Raw genomic sequence first — 23,477 nt, 5'->3', positions numbered from 1 at the left:
GAGAACATAACTTACATTGAGTATTTATCGCGTAGTGTTACACGGACAGAATTTCGACTTCAAAAACCCATAAAATAACCTTTACATAACCCGAACTAATCTAATATAAAACTACCCTATACTATATATATATATATATATATATATATATATATATATATATATATATATATATATATATATATATTATATATATTTATTTATTATTTATTACAGAGTATTATTATTATTATTATTTATTATATATTTAAACTCGGCAGAATGCATGGCCTTTTATAGGCATTTCTGATTTTTGCAGCTCCGCGAGTCATGGAGTTTGAAAATCCAGCTCACATAATTTTGGAACCTTGCTTGTCGACATATTTTATATATAAATATAAAATATAAATAATTAATATAATTATTTATATATTATATTATATTCTTGTGCATAGTAGACTTGTAATTTTTGGTCCATTGCGTCGGGCGTTGATAGTTGGCTCGGGTACCGGTTCCGGATTTCGAACGTCCTTGCGTACAATTTAATATCTTGTACTTTGCGTTTTGTAACTTGTACTCTTGTCTTTTTAGACGTTTTTCATCAATAAATTGAACCTTTTGAATTGTATCTTGTACATTTGAGCTTTTTGGACGTTTGTGTCTTCAAATCTTCGTTTTCACCTTTTGTCTTCGCACTTATTTATTTAAACAATTACAATGAAAATATAATACAATTACATATGAAAACCTATTATTTAGGAGGGATATTGCTATGAAATATATGTTCCTTTTTAGCCTTATCAATTATGATGAGTAAGTATCTCACTAAGTATATTAACAATGTGTGATATACATAAGAAATGAGATTACTAAGTTAAGAAACTCGAAATGATATATATAACGATTATCGTTATGATAACGTCTACTAAATACATATGTATCATATTAAGATATTGATACACTATATTTAACATTTTAAAATGATATTTAAATATATGATTAAGTGTGTTAACAATGAACTACATATGTAAAAACAAGACTACTAACTTAATGATTTCGAAACGAGACATATATGTAACGATTATCGTTGTAAAGACATTTAAATGTATATATATCATATTAAGATATATTAATATATCATAATATCATGATAATATAATAATTTAACATCTCATTAGATATAATAAACATTGGGTTAACAACATTTAACAAGATCGTTAACTTAAAGGTTTCAAATCAACATTTACATGTAACGTCTAACGATGACTTAACGACTCAGTTAAAATGTATATACATGTAGTGTTTTAATATGTATTCATACACTTTTGAAAGACTTCAAGACACTTATCAAAATACTTCTACTTAACAAAAATGCTTACAATTACATCCTCGTTCAGTTTCATCAACAATTCTACTCGTATGCACCCGTATTCGTACTCGTGCAATACACAGCTTTTAGATGTATGTACTATTGGTATATACACTCCAATGATCAGCTCTTAGCAGCCCATGTGAGTCACCTAACACTGTGGGAACCATCATTTGGCAACTAGCATGAAATATCTCATAAAATTACAAAAATATGAGTAATCATTCATGACTTATTTACATGAAAACAAAATTACATATCATTCATATCTAATCCATACACCAACGACCAAAAACACTTACAAACACTTTCATTCTTCAATTTTCTTCATCTAATTGATCTATCTCAAGTTCTATCTTCAAGTTCTAAGTGTTCTTCATAAATTCTACAAGTTCTAGTTTCATAAAATCAAGAATACTTCCAAGTTTGCTAGCTTACTTCCAATCTTGTAGATTGATCATCCAACCTCAAGAAATCTTTCTTATTTACAGTAAGATATCTTTCTAATACAAGGTAATACTCATATTCAAACTTTGATTCAATTTCTATAACTATAACAATCTTATTTCGAGTGAAAATCTTACTTGAACTTGTTTTCGTGTCATGATTCTGCTTCAAGAACTTTCAAGCCATCCAAAGAACCTTTGAAGCTAGATCCATTTTTCTCATTTCTAGTAGCTTTATCCATAAAAACTTGAGGTAGTAATGATATTCATAACATCATTCGATTCATACATATAAACCTATCTTATTCGAAGGTTTAAACTTGTAATCACTAGAACATAGTTTAGTTAATTCTAAACTTGTTCGCAAACAAAAGTTAATCCTTCTAACTTGAATTTTAAAATCAACTAAACACATGTTCTATATCTATATGATATGCTAACTTAATGATTTAAAACCTGGAAACACGAAGAACACTGTAAAACCGGACATACGCCGTCGCAGTAACACAACGGGCTGTTTTGGGTTAGTTAATTAAAAACTATGATAAACTTTGATTTAAAAGTTGTTCTTCTGGGAAAATGATTTTTCTTATGAACATGAAACTATATCCAAAAATCATGATTAAACTCAAAGTGGAAGTATGTTTTTTAAAATGGTCATCTAGACGTCGTTCTTTCGACTGAAATGACTACCTTTACAAAAACAACTTGTAAATTATATTTTCGACTATAAACCTATACTTTTTCTGTCTAGATTCATAAAATAGAGTTCAATATGAAACCATAGCAATTTGATTCACTCAAAACGGATTTAAAATGAAGAAGTTATGGGTAAAACAAGATTGGATAATTTTTCTTGTTGTAGCAACGTGAAAATTGGTAACAAATCTATATTAATCATATCCTAGCTAACTTATATTGTATTATACATGTATTCTAATATATTATGTAATATTGGGATACCATAGACACGTATGCAAATGTTTTGACATATCATATCGACCCATGTATATATATTATTTGGAACAACCATAGACACTCTATATGCAGTAATGTTGGAGTTAGCTATACAGGGTTGAGATTGATTCCAAAAATATATATACTTTGAGTTGTGATCTAGCCTGAGACGTGTATACACTGGGTCATGGATTGATTCAAGATAATATATATCGATTTATTTCTGTACATCTAACTGTGGACAACTAGTTGTAGGTTACTAACGAGGACAGCTGACTTAATACACTCAAATCTTTAAAACATAATAAAAATGGTTGTAATTATATTTTGATCATACTTTGATATATATGTACATATTTGTATAGGTTCGTGAATCGATCCGTGACCAAGTCTTATTTCCGAGGAAGGAAATATCTGTGAAAGTGAGTTATAGTCCCACTTTTAAAATCTAATATTTTTGGGATGAGAATACATGCAGATTTTATAAATGATTTACAAAATAGACACAAGTACGTGAAACTACATTCTATGGTTGAATTATCGAAATCAAATATGCCCCTTTTTATTAAGTCTGGTAATCTAAGAATTAGGGAACAGACACCCTAATTGACGCGAATCCTAAAGATAGATCTATTGGGCCTAACAAACCCCATCCAAAGTACCGGATGCTTTAGTACTTTGAAATTTATATCATATCCGAAGGGTGTCCCGGAATGATGGGGATATTCTTATATATGCATCTTGTTAATGTCGGTTACCATGTGTTCACCATATGAATGATTTTTATCTCTATGTATGGGATGTATATTGAAATATGAAATCTTGTGGTCTATTGTTACAATTTGATATATATATATATATATATATATATATATAGTTAAACCTATAACTCACTAACATTTTTGTTGACGTTTAAAGCATGTTTATTCTCAGGTGAATACTAAGAGCTTCCGCTGTTGCATACTAAAATAAGGATAAGATTTGGAGTCCATGTTTGTATGATATTGTGTAAAAACTTCATTTAAGAAACATATGTCTATGTAATATATTCTATTGTAAACCATTATGTAATGGTTGTGTGTAAACAGTATATTTTAGATTATCATTATTTGATAATCTACGTAATGCTTTTGAAACCTTTATTGATAAAATAAAGGTTATGGTTGTTTTAAAAATGAATGCAGTCTTTGAAAAACGTCTCATATAGAGGTCAAAACCTCGCAACGAAATCAATTAATATGGAACGTTTATAATCAATATGAACGGGACATTTCATAGCAAGTAGCTAGAGAGGACCAGAACGCCACAATTACACGGGCTTCAAAAGCCGTTTGTTCCAACTAATTTTACATTTGCCTCTACTAATACACCAATTAAAAGATAAATTACGAATAGAATCAAAAAGCGTAGATTTCTTCAACTCTTCTCCGGTGAACACCACGCTATTTCGGTACCGCCAAATGAACCATAGAAGAGCCGTAACAATGGAGTAAACTTTAATCTTTATCTCCTCCTTCTCGCGCCAATTGTCAAACCACTCCATGAACTCGAGCCACGAATCAAAAGTCGGAATAAGAATACCTATCCAAATTCTACATTTTCTCCATAGAACTACAGCCAAATCACAACTAAACATGATATGCTCGGCACTTTCACTCGAACGTGAACATACCGGGCAAGCTGAACTCGTAATCTCCACCCCTCGACTAAACAAATTTAGCCTAGTCGGCAACCTGTCAATAGCAAGTCTCCATAGAAAGATATTAATTCTCCTAGGAATGAACTTAACCCACGTAGTCGGTCTCATATACGTAGGTAACAAGCAGTTGTCCAAATACATTCTCGTTCCACTAACCGTAAAACTGCCCTCGTCATCAATATTCCAGGCCCACGAATCGGCCTTTTGCGACAGAACCACTCGGCCCAATTTTTCCGATAGATCCGCCAGTAACAACTCATTTCGAGGCCTAATTCTACGCTTCCAAGCCCAGGCCCAATCTCTTGTACCGCACCTATCCGCTAACCTTCAATTCGCATCAACATCCAGGTGGAAAAGGCGACTGTATCGATCCCGTAAAACACCGTCACCCAACCAATTCTCCACCCAAAATTTAATCGATCTACCATCCCCAACTTTGGCCCGTAAAACATACGGAGGTAATAAACCTTTACTCCTAATTTTCTCAAACAATTTAACAATATTATACCACACCCCCTTACTCGAGAACGGCTTACCATCTAACCCACCATGATCACCATGTAAAGCGCATATCACCCTAGCCCATTTCGAAACCGGATCCGATTTAAAATGACAAATCTACTTAAACAAAAGGCTATAGTTAAAAGCCCGTAGACTACCAACGTCAAGACCCCCTTTATCGAACGAAGCAAGAGCTTGGTTCCAATTGACCCAATGTATTTTTTTAACGTTATCATTTTTACCCCAAAAGAATCCGGCCCGTAAGGACTCTAGTTTGTCTAAAATCGTCTCGGGACATTCGAATAAAGAAAAGAAATAAATTCCAAGACTTCCCAATACCGATTTTAACAACGTAAGATGACCCCCGAAAGATAAAAGATTGGCTTTCCATCCCGAAAGTTTCTTAATAAACCGATCTTCTAAATCTTTCCAATTGGCCACCGTATTCATATTAACCCCAATCGGAAGGCCCAAATATTTAAACGGAAAATTACCTTTAACGCACCCGAATTGTTGAGCCACCATGTCCAACGTTAAATCATCAACTCCCATGCCAAAAAGACTCGATTTATCCACATTAATTTTTAGGCCCGATTGGATATGAAACTCGTTTAAAGTCGCTAAACAATTATCAAGACTCGCGGTATCCCAATCCGAGACAATAATCGCATCATCGGGGTAAAACAAATGCGAAATATTAAGATCCGAATTCCCAACATTAACCCCTTTTATTAATCCCTCTTCCACTTTATTTTTCAACAAGACGTGAAGACCCTCCATATTAATTAAAAATAAAAAAGGATAAAAAAGGGCTAATAGGATCACCTTGACGTAGGCCTCGGTGGATACGAAATTCACTAGTCGGGCTACCGTTCACAAGAACAGATGTCTGTGCATTAACAAGACACATACGAATCCAATCCCGCCAATTTTGGCCAAAACCCATTGAATCTAACATATGGTCCAAAAAGTCCCACCGGATCGAGTCATAAGCTTTTTCAAAGTCGATTTTAAAAATCATAAGTTTTTTCTTATTTAACTTATACCAATTTACCAGTTCGCTAACAATCAAAGGTCCGTCAAGAATTTGTCTACCTTTAATAAAAGCGGATTGTTCTTTAGAAATTAAATTATCAATTACTAAAGAAAGCCTATTAGCGAGAATTTTTGTTATGATCTTATATTGCACCCCAATTAACGATATAGGTCTATAGTCCTTGATACAATTAGGATTATTTACCTTAGGGATCAAAATGAAGAACGCCGACAAGCATCCTTTAGGCATCGATTTAGAGATAAAAGCATTGCTAATCGAACCAACAATATCGGCTTTAAGATCATCCCAATACTTCTTAATAAAAAGAAAAGTAAACCCGTTCGGGCCCGGGGATTTATCATTGCCACAATCCCAAACCGCCATCCGTATCTCCTCCTCCGTAACCATGCGGTCCATGTGTAATTGCTCACTTGCATCCAAAGTACGAATGGCCGAGGGCTGAGTTGACGGAGCAGCCCCACTGTTTCTCGTGAATTTGATGCTGAAAAACTCCTTGAACGCGTTTTTAACTATAATCGGTTCCGTCACCCACACCCCATTCAAAGAGATACCACGAATGCTATGTTTATTCCTTCTATACTTGAGCAAACCATGAAAAAAGTTTTCATCCCCTTCAATATTCCATTTAATTTTCGACTTTTGAACCGCATCTTGATCCGTCAACCCCATAATACTAACACATTCTTGTAACAAGTTCAACCTTGACTGTAGATCCGTATCAGTTGCGGAATTTGACTCAATCTTTTTCTCGATCTCGTCCACTTGTTCATGAATAGAATGCTCTCTTGACTTAAGTTCAGAACGTTTCTCTTTCACCCAAGTTTTAATGCTACCTTTCAAAAATTTAAGTTTATCGTTAAAAGTAACCGGATCCTTATAACCATTCGCAACAAAACACCCTTTTATGAACTCATCAAAACCGGGCAATTGAAACCAAGAATGAAAAAAATTAAACGGGTATGGACCAAAGTCCAATCTATCATCATGAAGCATGATTGGAACATGGTCCGAATAACCTCTATTAAGCGCCACTAAATTATGATCCGACAAGTTCAAGAAAGCATTAAAAGAGACCAAAACATGATCAATCTTACTCATCTTTGTAGCCGCTTTGTTCATCCAAGTGAATTTTCTCCCGGTAAGAGCAACCTCAACTAGCCCCGTGTCATCAATAAACGAATTAAACACCCGTGCTTCTTCCCTATTAAAAGAAGATCCTAACCTTTCACCCTCGTTACGAACCTCATTCATATCACCAAAAAATACAAATTCCCCCACGTGTGAATTGACAAACGTACGAAGCCTATCCCACAAACTTACTTTGGCGGCAGAAGTATGTGGCCCATATACGTTCACCATAAAGTAATCTTGATCAATACCGACCCATCTCCCCTTAAAAATCACAAAATTACAATCACACCAAACCCTATTTTTGACAAAATAGTTCGGATCCCAGATAGAAACAATACCTCCTGACATACCACGTGACAACGAACAAGCGTAATCAAACGAATAGTTTCCCCACATTGACTTCAACCGAAATAACTCTAAAGTTGTCATCTTCGTTTCCTGAATACCTAGAAATTGAATGTTGTTCTCATAACACATCTCCTTGATCCAAACCCGTTTTTTACCTTTCTTACTCCCCCGAATATTAACACTAAGGAGCTTCATTTATGGACCATAGTAATCCCCACTGACCCGATAATATGCGAATAAATTTCTCTAACTTTATCCGCATCAATACCAAACTGGGCACCCAATTCTACAAATTTCTCTTCCTCCTCAGCCCACCCGTTATTCTTTTTTGTAAAACCAGGATAAGAACTAGGACCATTCTCATATGCTTCTGTTTTGCTGTCACCAGTATCTTTCATAACCGATGGCATAGGGGAGCTAGTTTCGAATTTAAATTCCTGATTAGTTTCATCAATTGATGACTCATATGTATTCGAATGAGTAGACGATACATCGTCTGTTTCCGCTTTATCGCCACTATTAAGTTTGTAGGTCCATGAACCAACTTCGTGTATGTGTACCTCATACGTTACTCCGTTTACATCCACGTGCACCCATTCATTAATTAAGCTTGTCTGATGGGTAGCGATACACACTCGCCCTAAACTCAATGCATCGTTACCTTCTTTGTCAAAGAAGATAAATTTACCCAATAATTCTGAAACCTTTTTGAATGCGCTCGACTTTCACGCACAGAGTGGCATTCCTGAAATCTCAATCCATGTTAACCTCTCGTCGACCACAAAATTTTTACAGATCGGTCTAACGGTGGAGTATATCAGCTTGAGAGTTTCATTAAGTTTGAATGAGGCACACTCGTCCACCGAATCAAACACACACCAAGTCCACAAACCACCCACATAATTGACCGTTACCTGGTGGAAACCTTCCTCCTTCATTGCAGTTTCGAATGTTGGGAGTGATCGGATGTCTTTGAGCTTGACCAATAGAGATTCCATTGGGTTTGATAACTGAACGAGGTCGTGTTCCACCATCGTTACTCTCTTCGTTGGCACAGTTTTAAAAGCACCACCACTTCTATTGTCTTTAACTGTATTCGCATACGACCCCTCAAACCTGCTTGCTTCCGAGTGTTGTGAAGAACCTTGTGTTCGTAAATTAGGGTTACGCTCCGGAACCCTAGATTTTGTATGGTTATCCTTTTTTTCCTGAAACCTTGCCACCGTGACAACCAAATTCGTCCCTTCCACCTGTATTGTTGACAACAATTTAGCCAACGTGGTCGAATCTTTAACGTCTGAGAAACGCACGAATCCGAACCGTTTCCCTTGTTTTGATTTCTTGTACGCCACATACGCGTCGGCAATAGCCCCGTATCCTTTGCAAAAGTTCCACAAACCCTGGCGATTGATGTTTTCTGGCAAATTCGTCACATAAAACGAGGTCTTGATCGACAATGTTCCCGGTTTATAAGGATTAGCAATAGGTATTTGTTGCCCATTACGAACCCTATACATCCACCCCTTACCATCCGATTGATACCTCCTTTTACCCATGAGATCGCGCCGTTGATAGCAATAAAATCCGATTGAAAAACTAGCCTGAATGGCCGGAAAAAGGCCTCGCCGCTTGATTGAGTGCAGTCGGAACCCTAGCCCTCCGAAGTGGTCGGAGAACTTTAATTGGGTATCTTTAACCACTGCTCCATTTGCTTGCGGTTTTACTTTTTAGCCATCTCCGGGCAACCATCCCCGTCACAACCACCATTGTTGTCGCAGTCGTCATCATCCCCGGGCAACCATCCCCGTCACAACCACCGTCGTCGTCTCCGCCGTCGTGTTTTTTTTTTTTTTTTTTTTTATGTTCATTAATACTGTAATAAAGATTAAAAGAGAATATTTTTTTTACCACAAAGGACATCAAATTAAAATTAAAACGGTTCAAGGATCTCGTGGTTAAAACAGATGCAAACTCTACAAATCTACTTGAAATAATTCAGTGATCACCAAATCAAAACAATTACAATGTAACTATCGTAAACGATTTGAATGATCTAACTATCTACCAAACATCTACACAACAATTAAAGTAATGTTACAACACTGAAAATATACACAACCAATAATGAAACCACTTGATCCACCAAACCCTGAATCTTCTTGTGAAGCGGCAAACAAAGCATCGAAATTAGTCGTTGCAGACCCAATTGGAACTGAATCATGTAATACTCCAAATAAGCCCAGGAACCGCACAAAAACACGAGTGATAAGGCAGTGCAAGTGTGAAATGTCCAAACGGCCGATCAAACCTAATGAAAACTCAAGTCACCTTGTCATCACCTTCCATCAAACGTAACCCGTACCACATTACCCGAAATCGTCATCACTACCAAGAGACCGTCACTGGAGAACCTAAGAACAACCACTACGAAACCAAAGCCAGACGTACCAAACACACCGAAGCACCTTAATTAAAAAAGTTTGTGATTTTTAAGTTAACATCGCTCATTATATAGCGGCATATATACTTTCAAAAAATAAAATGATCTTCTAGATAATAGTATCTACTCAAGCTGATTGTTAAATCTTAATGTAACTCTTTTGCTCGTGGATATATGGATGTGAATATATTATTATTACAATCTTCTTTAAAGATATAAGAGTAATTAATTTTGACTAACAAAGGGAGTGAACGGTAGCATGAACGGTGTAACCACGAGCAAGTAATAACTTAACGGGCCTGGAAGCTACGTAACCAGAAGCCCCCGTAACACAAACCAACTTCATTTCTCTGGAGACTTTTTCGAGGGTGTACTCTATTTATTGATGGTGAAGTAATCACTAAGGAAATCTAAAAAGGGTAATAGGAAGAGGATTTTCCTTGTTCGGGTTACCCGAGAGGGCGAGTAATCGGACTCATTCTCTGATGTGCGTGTTGGAAATATGTTCTCGGGTTGGCTACAGTTCGACCGTGGTTTGACCGTGGTACATATATTCCGAAGATATGCCCATGACATTAAATAATAAAAGTCCATTTATCCTATTCGGTCACACACAAAGGCCAATCGTAAAATTGTTTGATATACCTTCTAATCGAAAATTAATTTATTAATCATTAGTTAATGGTTTAATAAATTAAGTAAGTTTTTTTTATGTGTATACATATACTTACAAATCTAAATATGTAGAGATTTGATTAGATTTTGCAAATCATATTTTATATAAGATATAAGATTTGATTTGATTTATAAAATATGATTTGATTTTGTAAATCTTATTTTATATAAAGATTTAATTTTGCAAATCTTTCCAAATCTTTATTTATTACATTTGTACTAGATGTATTAATTGTATCAATTATGTAATATATAATACCAAGTCTTGGTATTGGAAAAGTTATGAAAAAGATACAAAAGCACACATACAAAAAATTCTATTTTTCTTTCTTATTTTCAAGTAACCAAAAATACTTGGAATCTATAATTGGGTTCGGTTTTTGGTGGAAATAACGAAGAAGAAAATATCCGTTAAGTAGAAGGTATAGATCGAAGCAAGGTTGGAACTTTGGGTGTCTACCGTTTAGAGGAACTCTTCTTTGAGTTTTCAAATTCGATCTTCAAAAGGCTACAAAGGTTGTATTCTAATCTTCTCTTGTTCGGTTTCGTTAATTTGTTTTGTTTGCCAAAGTTTTGTACAATGATCCGTGGAAGAGTATGATTTTGTAAAGTTTTAAAAAATACTTCCGCTCGCTTTGAATTTGTATCATACTCCAACAGTGGTATCCGAGCCATCTTGTACAAGTTTTAGCAAACTAATGTACTCTATGATAATTGGTTTTGATGAGTGTGTTGTGCATGATTCTTGGAGATGATTATGCATAACAAACATGCACAACTATTATCATGATTTGTGTATTTATGTTTCCTAAATAACATTTGAATCTTGGGTTTTGGCAAAATGTTAAATGGTTAATCTCATTTTTTAAAGTTTTTTTTCAGCTTGAACAGTCTGTCTTTGATGGACTGTTTCAAGGCTTTAAACTCAATATTTTCTTATGAAGCCAATTGCATTTGAAAGCTAACTGAAAGAACTTAAATTTGAAAAAAAAAATTCATCGAAAACGGATTAGAAATGAGTAAGATATGACCATTTAAAGCTGATGTATGAATCTGTCCAAAATTCAAAAATTTTAATAGTAGCTTTGTTGTTGACTATTAAAGATTCAATGTTTAGAAAAATAAAGTACATAAATTATATTCATGTTTTACATGAAATGAGAAAATTAAAATTGTTAATTTTAGACTTTATGCCTTGTTAAAAAGTGAATAAATCTCCAACATATTTTGATTCACTTAATATGTTTGTTTGGATGGTTTTGGCATGAAAATCATACTTACAAATATGAAGTGTGTTTACATACATACATAAGTTATGTAAACAAGGATTGATTATTTTGTGTGCCATTAAGTGTTTAAATCAATCCTTATAGAAACATGTTTCATGAAAATGGATATTTGGCACTCCATTTGTTATGTATGTGATTGTTGTATGAAATCGGTAGTATTTGCCTCAATAAGACCCTTGTGTGGATGTTTGGTTGTATGATTTAATTTATTATTTATTCGGGATGAATGTAATAATTTATTAAACGGCTTGCATGTCGTGTTTATTATTTATTAGGGATAATTGTAATAATTTATTAAACGACTTGCATGTCGTCTTTCTATTTATATTGTATTTGTAATAGTATAGAAAATAGAATAGTTATTTTGTAAGATAATGCAACCAAGATTGGAATCAAGAAGACGATGTTCACAATGCGGCCCATCCGAGCATATAATGGAGATGGCGGTTTTAGTAGGAGCCAATTCTCACACAAGGTTATGTCCCTAGTTGACCATGTTTTTCTATGTGTTGGCTCACCGGAAAAACGCATAGGACTCGAGGCATACTACCGATAATTGCGTGTCATGATTATTATTGTGTTATTATTTGTCTATGCCATGCTAGCTAGAAAATTAGTATAGAAACAAAATACAATAATCACTTAAAATGGTTTGGTTAAAATTAGTTTAACAAACGCAACACGCAATACATAATTAGCAAATGTTTTAAAATGGAATAAACTACTTTTGCTAAAAGAAAACAAAACCCCATTTTTAATGTAAACTTTACGCTACCCATGAGTAGTACACACATCCGAACCTTCTACCTGTTAGAGTTCGCGATACCCGAGAGTCTTGGGCCGGACTTTAGTTGGGTGTTCGGAAGGGTGAGGTGAATTTTGCGATACCCGAGAGTCTTGGGCCGGATTTCACGTGTATCTATCACGGACGGTTTACAATCTGAAATCGTAGTTCGCGGCAAACCCGCCATGAGGAAGGATTAGCGTAGAAGGGATTAAACATGCCAAGTGAAATAATTGATTATCACTAAATCCTGCAGAACCTAAGAATTTCATAATGGATGAAATTGGTAATACAGCTACCTACCTAAATAGCTTATGATTGGCGATTCGCGGTAAACCCGTCATTACCATAAGTGAAATATGGATCTTAACCTTGTTAATTATAATTGTTTGAATATTGAACACACTTGGGTAATTATCTCAACAAGGATTAAACATATCAAACTAACTAATACAACTTACTTTAAAAATATGATAGATGTCTGCTACAAACACAAATCCTACTCCGTCATCAATCACTAATTTCTGCCTTAAAGGGCTCCTTGAAAAGGACAAGCTTACGGGCTTGAACTACATGGACTGACTTCGCAACCTAAGAATTGCTCTTAGGATGGAAGGAAAGATCAGGGCAATTGAGGAACCCTTACCGGCAGAACCCGGATCGAGAGCAACTCAAGCGGCTAGGGATGAGTTTGAAAAACGTCATTCCGAGTCTAATGACGTAGCATGCTTGATGTTTGCGACCATGTCTCCGGAGCTCCAAAAGGGCATGGAGAGCTTAGGGTCATATGACATGCTTAACCAACTCAAAGACATGTTCCAACAACAAGTAAAGCAAGAAAGGTTTGACACCGTGAAAGCTCTCGTATCTTGTAAAATGGCAACGGGAAGTAGGGTTAGTGTCCATGTACTACAAATGAAAGGGTACATAGACCGACTGGAGCGCCTTGGTTTTTCCATAAGTCAGGAGCTTGCAACGGATTTTATCCTGAACTCGCTGACTAGTGCATATGAAGGATTCATTATGAACTATAATATGAACAATATGGAGAAAACAATCATGGAGCTCCATGGCATGTTGAAAACCGCTGAGGCTAACATGGCCAAAGCTAAACTCGCAACTACTGTTCTAACCATTCGTGAAGGTGGGATCAAGAAGAAGAAAAACAAAGCAAAGGGCAAGAACAAGGGCAAGGGTAAGGTTGGCACGTCCAACTTCAAACCTAAACCTAAGGGCATTGCTAACTCTTCTACTTCAAAGATCCCGCAAACCAAGTCTCCTGAAGAAGCAATATGCTTCCATTGTGGGGAGAAAGGACATTGGAGGCGCAATTGTACTAAGTACTTGAAAGAATTTAATGAACTACGGGCTAAGGGAGTTGCCGTACCTTCAGGTTTGTTCATGATTGAACTAAACAATACTACTATTTCTAATTCCTGGGTATTGGACACAGGATGTGGTACTCACATTTGTACAAATATGCAGGGACTCACAAGAAGTAGGAAGCTGAAGACCGGAGAGCTCAATCTAATCATGGGGAATAAGAACGTTGCCTCTGTTAACATGATTGGAGAATACAAGCTTTCTTTTGATTCTGGTCTATGTATTGTTTTATCTAATGTTTGCTACAGTTCTGAAATGGCAAGAAACATTATATCTTTTAATGCTTTATTTAATGATGGTTTTGATTTTAGTTTTGATAATGGATCAATACTTGTTCACAAAAATGGGATGTTTTATTTCAAGGCTAGTCCTTGTAAAGGCATCTTAGAAACCACATCAAAGCTAAATGATAGTTCAATCTACAATGTTGATTCATCCAAAGACTTTTTGGATAAAACGTATCTATGGCATTGTCGTTTAGGCCATATAAACAAGAAACGCATAGCAAAACTTCAGTCAGATGGAATTTTAGAATCATTTGATGTTACATCATATGACGAATGTGAATCTTGCTTGTTAGGAAAAATGACAAATGCACCTTTCATAGAAAACTGTGAAAGGGGTAATGATCTGTTGGAGTTGGTACACACTGATGTGTGTGGTCCATTCAGATCGCCTACTAGACAGCAGGAACGATACTTCGTTACATTTACTGATGACTTCAGTAGATATGGTTATGTTTATTTAATTAAACAAAAGTCTGAAACTTTGGGAGTGTTCAAGGCATACCAAAATGAAGTAGAAAATCAACTGAACAAAAGAATTAAGATTCTCCGATCTGATAGAGGTGGTGAATATCTTAATGATGAATTTCGTGATCATCTACGGGGTTGTGGGATAATCTCACAATTAGCTCCTCCTAGAACACCACAACATAATGGTGTGGCTGAAAGGAGGAATCAAACATTACTTGATATGGTTCGATCCATGATGAGCCGCACAAAGCTTCCAATCAGTTTTTGGGGTTATGCCCTACAAACTGCCGCAAGGATCCTTAACCTCATCCTAACCAAGAAAGTTTCTAAAACACCTTATGAGATATGGCATGGTAAAACTGTGTCTCTCTCATATCTAAGAATCTGGGGTTGTGAGGCTTACGTTCATCGTGAAGCTCAAGATAAACTTGAACCCAGATCTGAAAAGTGTTTATTTGTTGGTTACTGTAATGACCCGACTTTTTCGACTTGCTTTTGTGCTTTGTGCTTTCACGAAACTGCGTATTTGTGCGTACTGAGCTAGCTTATGCCCTGGGATCTTTTATCATGATTAATTACTCTCATTAATATCTTACTACGTGCCATTAAGTGTGTAATCACTTAACTTGATCCCCGAATACTTTTACGACCGTTGGTGTCACTTATCGTTTTAAACGAGATACGTACTTGGTACGCGTTAAACTTTTGTCGTAATTGGATTATTATGACTGTGCAAAATTGATTGTTATTTATTATAACAATTACTTGGCTTAAGGGCTTATTTAATTGAGCTTAGTGTTTATTAAGGCTTACTAGTTACCTTAATGGACTTGTCACCATATTTGACTTTCCATGTCCCGACTTGTCTTTGTGACACACACTTTTCACGAATAATATTTTCGAATATTATTTACATTCATGATTAATTAATATTAATCATTTTTAATTAACTAATGTTAGTAGTTAATTACTTGGGCTTTTATTTAGTTTATTGCTTACTTGGACTTGGGCTTGTGTTAATGGACTTAGAAGCCCACCCTACTTAACTTAATGGATTAATTAAGAGCCCACTTTTATGCTAGTAACTTCTTAATGATAAACAAGATTAATTAGTGACATGAGGAATCTAGTTACATGTATACTTACACCTTGTTCCCATACCAATTAACTTTAATACCATTCTAAGCATACACCATTCTCCCATGTTTGAAAGTTAGTTTTTGACCTTCCTCTTTTGCCTTAAAAACCGTCCACTTTGGAGCTACAAGGGAGTTCAATTTTTTTTTTTTATTTTGTTACTTATACACTAGCATTCACTCCATTTTACTCACACATACTTACTTGCACTCTTTTTCTCTTGTTTTTCTCTCAAAACTTTGTAAGTAATAAACTTATTTTCTTTCTTTTCTTTCTTTTAAATTCAAGTTCCATCATCATCATTTACTAGTTACTTGTTGTTGTTTTTGTTGATTAAAGATCAAACTTGTTAGTTTGTATCTTCATAAATCTTGTTTTCTTCCATCCTTTGTTTGATGAAGAACCAAGAACAAGAACCTAAACTTATTAGTTTATGGTTCTACACTTAAATGTTTTCAAGATCTAAAGTTCATAAACTTGATGATCTTCTTTGTGTTCATGTTTTGTAGACTTGAAGCTTACTTTCTTAAGATTCAAATCTTCAAGTATGAAGCAAACATGAACATAATACTTGTAACTTTAATTTATTTCTTCATTTCATTTATTTAAAGTTGTAATATTGTTAATTTGGTCAAGTATTACTAGTTAATCTTGATCTCATATTTCTTGAAACTACTTTGTAAGTTCAAGAACATGTAAGTAAACTTTTAATTATAACTTTGTACACTTATGTTAGATCTAGACTTTTGGGTCTAGGATCTTCAAGATCTAACTAAGAACTATGTTCTACAACTTAAGATCTTGTTTATTTAAGTTTACTTTCAAGTTTGTAGCTTAATATTACTTTTATAACTCTTGTATGTGTCGAATCTAAGATCTTGATATAACTTTGGTTCATCAAACTACTTGCAACACTTAAATGAGTTGTGCTACTTATCTTAGACTTGAACTAGTGTTATGATGGTCAAAACTTGGTAAAGATGATGTAAACACATCAACGAGTTGTACACTTGAAGCTATATGCATCAAGAATGAGAACCGTGATGAACATCAAGCACCAAGAACCCACCGAAGCACTTTGTTTACTGTTTTTGGAGGTCTGATCAGTAACCTGGGCTACTGTAAAGTTGATTTTCAGTTAGTTCGGTTCGAGTAAATGATTTTCTGTTTAGGCCTAGTCTTAATCCGAGTTACGGTTTAGGATTTATGGCTCTCCGAAAGTCACTACACCCTATTAACGTTGTGCTGAAATTTCTGACCTACTCGTACTTAAACCGTCGCCACAGTCAAACGAAGACGAGTTTGGTTCTGGAAATTGGCCAGCCTCTAGGGGACTCATATATGGAGCCATGGCCACTGGTCTCACTTCATTTCAGTTTGTATAGAGGCCGCGGCGACCGAACGAAATCAGCCTTTGTTTTAAACTCTTCTCTTGAACGAAACTTACTTTACACTTTTTGTTTGATGATGAATGATGATGACACTTAAGACCTAATTTACATACATTTAAACCTTTGGGAACGATTTACTGACTTAGTAATTTTTTGACTTAGGTTGAGGACCTTTCGGACTAACTACTTGCTTACCATTACCGCGTATCGACTTTTACTACTTTCCACTGTGAGTTATAGCATCCCTTTTTACTTTAACTATTTTGGGACTGAGAATACTTACGCATTTTACGTTTTACATACTAGGCATGAGTACTTAAACTTTATATATGTGTGGGTTATACAACGGCATAAACTTTCCCCTTAGCTCGATAACGTTTAGTCATTGGTCTTTGAATCGGTGAACGCGAATCTTAGATATGGATCCATAGGATTTGACATCCCCACCCAGGCTAGTCGCGCTAGCATTTAACGGGTGTTTAATACTTCATAAACTTACGCACTCGCCTAGTGCACTTTTAGGGGGTATTATTATGTTAAGTTAGTTACCGGGTGCCCACGGTTAAGCATATACTTTATCATACTATTTTGATTTACCGATTTGAAACGCTGGTTTGAAGCACTGAAATCTCGTGGCCTACATTACATTACTGATTACAAACAAACTATAGCTCACCAACATTCGTGTAGACTTTTTAAGCATGTATTTCTCAGGTGCTTAGACGTTGTTGCTTCCGTTGTTAGACTTGCTGTCTTGGTGTTACAGACTTGCTGTGTTAGACTTCTGCTGCATTACTTAGAGATGTCTCAATCATGAAACTTTTATTTTTGCATTCGTAACTTACGTTATTTTCAAACAATGGCTTTGTAACGACCTTTGGGTCACGTACTTATGTTTATGCTTCTATTCATAGGAAGCACGTTATCTTTTGTAAAACGCTATATTTTCATGAATGCTAAACTGGTTTTCAAACAGCATATAGTGTTTGACCTTGTAATGATCTTGTTGTTGATGATCCATACACGATGGTTTTGTACGGGGCATCACATTTGGTATCAGAGCATTGGTTGTAGGGAATTAGGTTGCATTAGTGAGTCTTGACCGAGTCGAGTAGGATTCGCTAATAGGACTAATCTACAACTTGCTCGTTTACTTGTTTATGCAAACCTGCTGCATGCTACTGTGTTATATTACTGCATGTTACTGCTTATTACTACTGCATGCCACTACTTACTTCTACTGCTGTATGAACTTGTTGCATGCTACCGTTTCCTTTTACTGCTATGTAAACTCGCTCTATGCTTTTGCTTATTCTCGGTGCCGCATGCTACTATCTGCTTTTTGCATGATACTTATGTTGATACTGCTATTACTGCCATGCTATGTACTGTTGTAGACGCTCTAGGCTGCTATAGTTACTATGCCTGATTACGTGCTTGCTACTCATCTGCTTTTAGCTGTACCGACTTGGAGAATTTATCTTTCCTAGTTCAGATGTTTTACTGAACCCTTTCCCGCTCGTCTAACCCTAAGGATTAGTATTGTAATCCACCTATTACTACCGTTCTACCGTTCCAGATATCGAAACATTACTTCACGCAATTTAGGAGGAGTACCCCTCGGAATTCACGCCCACTAAAGTTGATCCTCAGAGGAGGAGATATTGGAGGACATCTTCTTTCACAAGGTCAGAGTGCCTTCTACAGATGCTCAGCCATACCCAAAGACTTGGGAGTCGCCCGAAGACATATTGTATCACTACTTGCTACACGTACAACTCGACACGAGACCCAGATTGAATTTCTAGAAAGGAACCTAACGACGCCACTTGAACCCGAACATTTTGAAGAAATTTTAGGACATTTAGGCATTGATGCATGACCTACGGAACTTACGCACCCACATCGAGAAACCGTGAGATTAATTATGTAGATTTCGTTTTGAGACAACACAGATAAAGCACCGTTAGATGAAATTGAGTAGAAATTGAAGTGATCACATTGCATTGACCATATGAAGTGATATTGGAATGAACGTACGATTTAGTACGATATAATGACGCCAGGCCAGCGTGATTATATTGAAGTAAATCATGCAGAAGTTCCAATGTTACTACATGAGGAATATGAGGTGATCCAGGAAAAAATTTTGACAGGGATCACTTGAGCATACGCATTATAGTCTGTTAAAGGTAGGGAAGGAATAACCACGTAGCCCAGATACTGTACAAGAAGGGCCTGGATTGCAGAATTGATAACCCGAAAATTTGTTATAACTATCGACACCCTAGTCATTTAAGGAAAAAGTTCCCAAATAGGAAAAACTTTGTACTGACTTGCGGTAGAGCAATGGTTATCTTAGTTATGGAAACTCGCATGGATCCTAATTTTAGTTAGGGTACGTTTCATCACAACGTTTTATTGTCTCAAGGTTGTTTAATACTGGAGCGATAGAAACCTTATATCTAAGAATCTTAGTGTTATGACTAATAAGCCATTAATAACCATGAGAGTTAAGTATTCTATAGGATAAGCTAATGGTAAGCTGGCAGAGATAGAGGAATGATTTAAGGTAGTACCTTACAATTAACAGGTGGGTCATTTAGAGAAGATCTCATGTCAACAAAACTTGAAAGTTTTAAGGTAGTAGTTGGAAAGGATTAGTTACCTACGCACAAGCAGATGTTATTTGAGAAGGCGGATAGAATTTTTTCGCAATAGTATAATAAGATTTGGTTGGAATGAACCTTAAGATTAACCTAACACCCATCAAGTTAGGAAGCTTGATGAGTTAGTTGGAACAGACTGGATTTCAAGGATGAAAGCAAAATTTATTTATGGTGAGAAAAATTTATTCGTATACCTCGCAAGAATGGCGAACTATTACGGGAAGAGAAGTAACCCGAAAGCTGAACCTTATTAGTTGCATGACAACAACCCTAAATCCCACAATGGAAATGGGAAGAAATAAAAATGGATTTCATCACGAATCTACTGAAAACGGTAGGCCGTTATGACACTATCTTGGTTATGGTTGACCGTCTCACCAAAACTGCTCACTCTCTAGCCATAAAAGAAACCGATACAATGAACGAACTTGCACAATGATACATAAAGGAAATTGTATTCCGTCACTTCAGCGATTCAGATTCTATATTAAAGATTACCCAAGAATCTTATTTGATACTCATTCTTACGCAACTCTAAATCCTAACTTATTACGAGAAAATTTCTTATTGAATGATAACCACAACATCATCCTTCTTACTTCGATATTAGTCATACCAGTTCGAAATTTTCCTAAAATCAATGAGTGGTTAACTCTCATCCTCATACTCTCCCATTCGTATCTCACTTATAAGCAACAACTTCACACTTAAGCATTGTTGGTCAAAGGACTTGTGCCCTACTAATAGTCATCAACCACATTTAAATCCAACAGTTTTCATTACCTCGTAACATTTTTGCTCAAATATCACCCGAGATTTTCAAGAGACTTTTACTCAATTCTCATCAATCATCTTCCAACTTGTAACCTTCGAAATATGAAAATTTTGTTTGCCAAAATTTTACACACACTATTTTACTGTGCGATCCCCTTAAAGTTTTGTGAAAATAAATTTATTTTATTTGCCATACGTGAAAATTTTAGAAATCGTATATGTTAAAGTAAATAAATACTTATTTTTGACTAGTACATATGAAATTTTACTTTCATTTTTTTTTTTTTTTTTTTACAAACCCATTCTTTTAATCAAAGGATATTTTACTTAAAATAGTCTATATTTACCAAGAACTTCGTTTCTTTCTTACACTGTCACCTTAAATATAACACCCCGCTAAATTACCATCCGACGGCGTGTTAATTTCGGTCCCACAGTTAACAGTTACGCCCTCTATATGAGACGTTTAAAGCAATCGCATTTAATTTTATTTAAAATATTAACTTTCAAAAACATAAGCCAATAATCCCAAAATAGAAACACTGTTGTGATCGTAACCACAAGCCAACCGTATTTAAACAGTTATAAAAGTTTTAAATGCGAAAGTAAATAATGTTCTTTAAAATCAAATGCTGACTCCACGACCAGTCATGCAGCAAACACAGCGGAAACATACCTCTTAAGGACCTGAGAATAACAACACGCAAAAACAGGTCAACAAATAATGTTGGTGAATCTACAGTTTAAAATAATGTAACAGTATCTGAAAAACAGTTATCAGAAAAATAGTTTGATTTCCTTGACCATGAGATTCTATCGCTTGCATAAACCGAGCACCTGAATACTAGCAATGACCCGAGTATAGAAACTACTACACCGACCTTACCTCGTAAAATGTTATACACTTGTTCAAATGTATTTAATGTTCAAAGTAAATGCACCACTACTTTTATAGTGGGTGGGGTTGTCAACCTAACGGATCCGTCCATCTAAATTGTGCTTACACCGATGGTATTAAAAGTATTCAAGCTAGAGGCTTTTTAAACAAACTCATTATGCATATGTGTAGTACTCATGTCAATATAAAAGTAATTGAAAATGTAATTATAACAGCGTGTATTTTCATCCCTGAAAACATGTAAAAAGCAGGACTGTAGACTCACCTTTGAATAAAGCTCGGAATGAAAGACAAATGACTTGTACGGTTTAGACCCGAGTAATGTAACCTAAGTATACGTATGTAGGTTTGTCAATATATGTATCTTATATAAGTGTGGTTTCATAATGTACGTTGTCTTATTGCTCGACTCGACGCGTTTCAAAGTAAAAGTCAACTATCTCATGCAAGTCAAACAAAGTCAACCGAATTCAAACCGAAAGTCAAACTTGGTCAATGTGGTCAACTAAAGTCAACATCAGTAGGTTCATGTCAAATATTGGTCAACATGTCAAACCTAAGTCAAACAATACGTTTTAGGTCATGAATGATCATTTTCACAATTTCAGTTTATCGTCATGCACAAAATTTATGAACACGTAACATACTTAGCACATTATCTCATAGTAAAAAATTCAAGTAAATATGACAAACTCCAGATCATAAATATACTAAAAATTGATTCCAAAAAGTCTGGACAGGGACTCATACAACAATTAAAAGTCAGGAATCATAAGGGATACATTTGGGGTTTGCCAAGTCAGTTTCTGACCGCGCACTGATTTCATTTTGGCTATAACCGGAGTTAGGACATGCAATTGATACAAGACCAGTGGACATGGTTCAAGGAAAAATCAAAGTAATACATATAAAAAATATAGCCAGTTTTGTTTAGCCAATTGGTACAGTTTATTCGTGCAAGTTGAACATTCAGTTTTCAGCTCAAATCAGAATTCACATAAAGTACGACTCTATTGTGCCCAATGCATAAGATTTCAGAGATTGAAATAAACTAACAATAAGTCACATATCATGTTAAGTTTCATTTTCCAGAAGAATACATGCTCAAACAATACACAAAATTCACAAAGTACAAAATCGTGTGCAATTTACAGATTCGATTCTCATTTAGTTAGTCACATTCGCATACGATTATCCGAAGATCTAGATACAATTAGCCTATGATATCTACATGAAAGATGAATTAATTTTTGTATACTTTTCAAATATGTAAAGCTTTAATCAAGAAATTAACACATTTTATCATACAAGGTTATTTTCATGCAAGTGCTGCATAAAACTACATTTACACTAATTCTAGCATATCTCGGGCTATACATAAGCAAACGACATGATATCCTAGTCTAACTTGATTGTTTTTAAATTATATTTCCAGTGGTATAATTCTCACATGCCAATTGGTTTTCTATCAATACCATATTTCTGATCAAGCAACAAAAACACAACGATAATTCAAATCGACATAACTTAATCATACGGAAACGAAATCAAGAGAATCCAAAGCCTAAACTCAATAGTTTTTCGCAAAAAATCTGATTATAACATAATAATTAGCATTTGAAAAACTTAATTTTTCTGATCAAACAAATACAAATTCATTTTTAAACCCTAGCGCATCAAACAACCAAAATAACGATTACAATTAACACGTACGCGTATAGACTTGAGCAATTGACAACATAACTATGAAACTTTATAAAAATCAGATTTTTAAGAATTAGGGTTCATGTAAATA

At 35.2% G+C, this 23,477-nt stretch overlaps 1 protein-coding gene across 1 annotated transcript in view; it reads right to left on the bottom strand.

Moving 5' to 3' along the window:
- LOC139900711 (uncharacterized) overlaps nucleotides 1-23,477 on the bottom strand; it is a 74,966-nt gene that overhangs the window by 14,146 nt on the left and 37,343 nt on the right. Inside the window, exon 2 of the mRNA XM_071883471.1 lies at nucleotides 10,168-10,302. Coding sequence (XP_071739572.1) covers nucleotides 10,168-10,302 — 135 coding nt within the window. The remainder of the gene's footprint in view (nucleotides 1-10,167; nucleotides 10,303-23,477) is intronic.

This window comes from Rutidosis leptorrhynchoides, chromosome 3 (assembly GCF_046630445.1).
Source record: "Rutidosis leptorrhynchoides isolate AG116_Rl617_1_P2 chromosome 3, CSIRO_AGI_Rlap_v1, whole genome shotgun sequence".
In the NCBI taxonomy this organism is placed as follows: domain Eukaryota; kingdom Viridiplantae; phylum Streptophyta; class Magnoliopsida; order Asterales; family Asteraceae; genus Rutidosis; species Rutidosis leptorrhynchoides.
The sequence above is the reverse complement of the archived record's forward strand: the minus strand, read 5'-3'. Positions and strand labels throughout refer to the sequence as shown.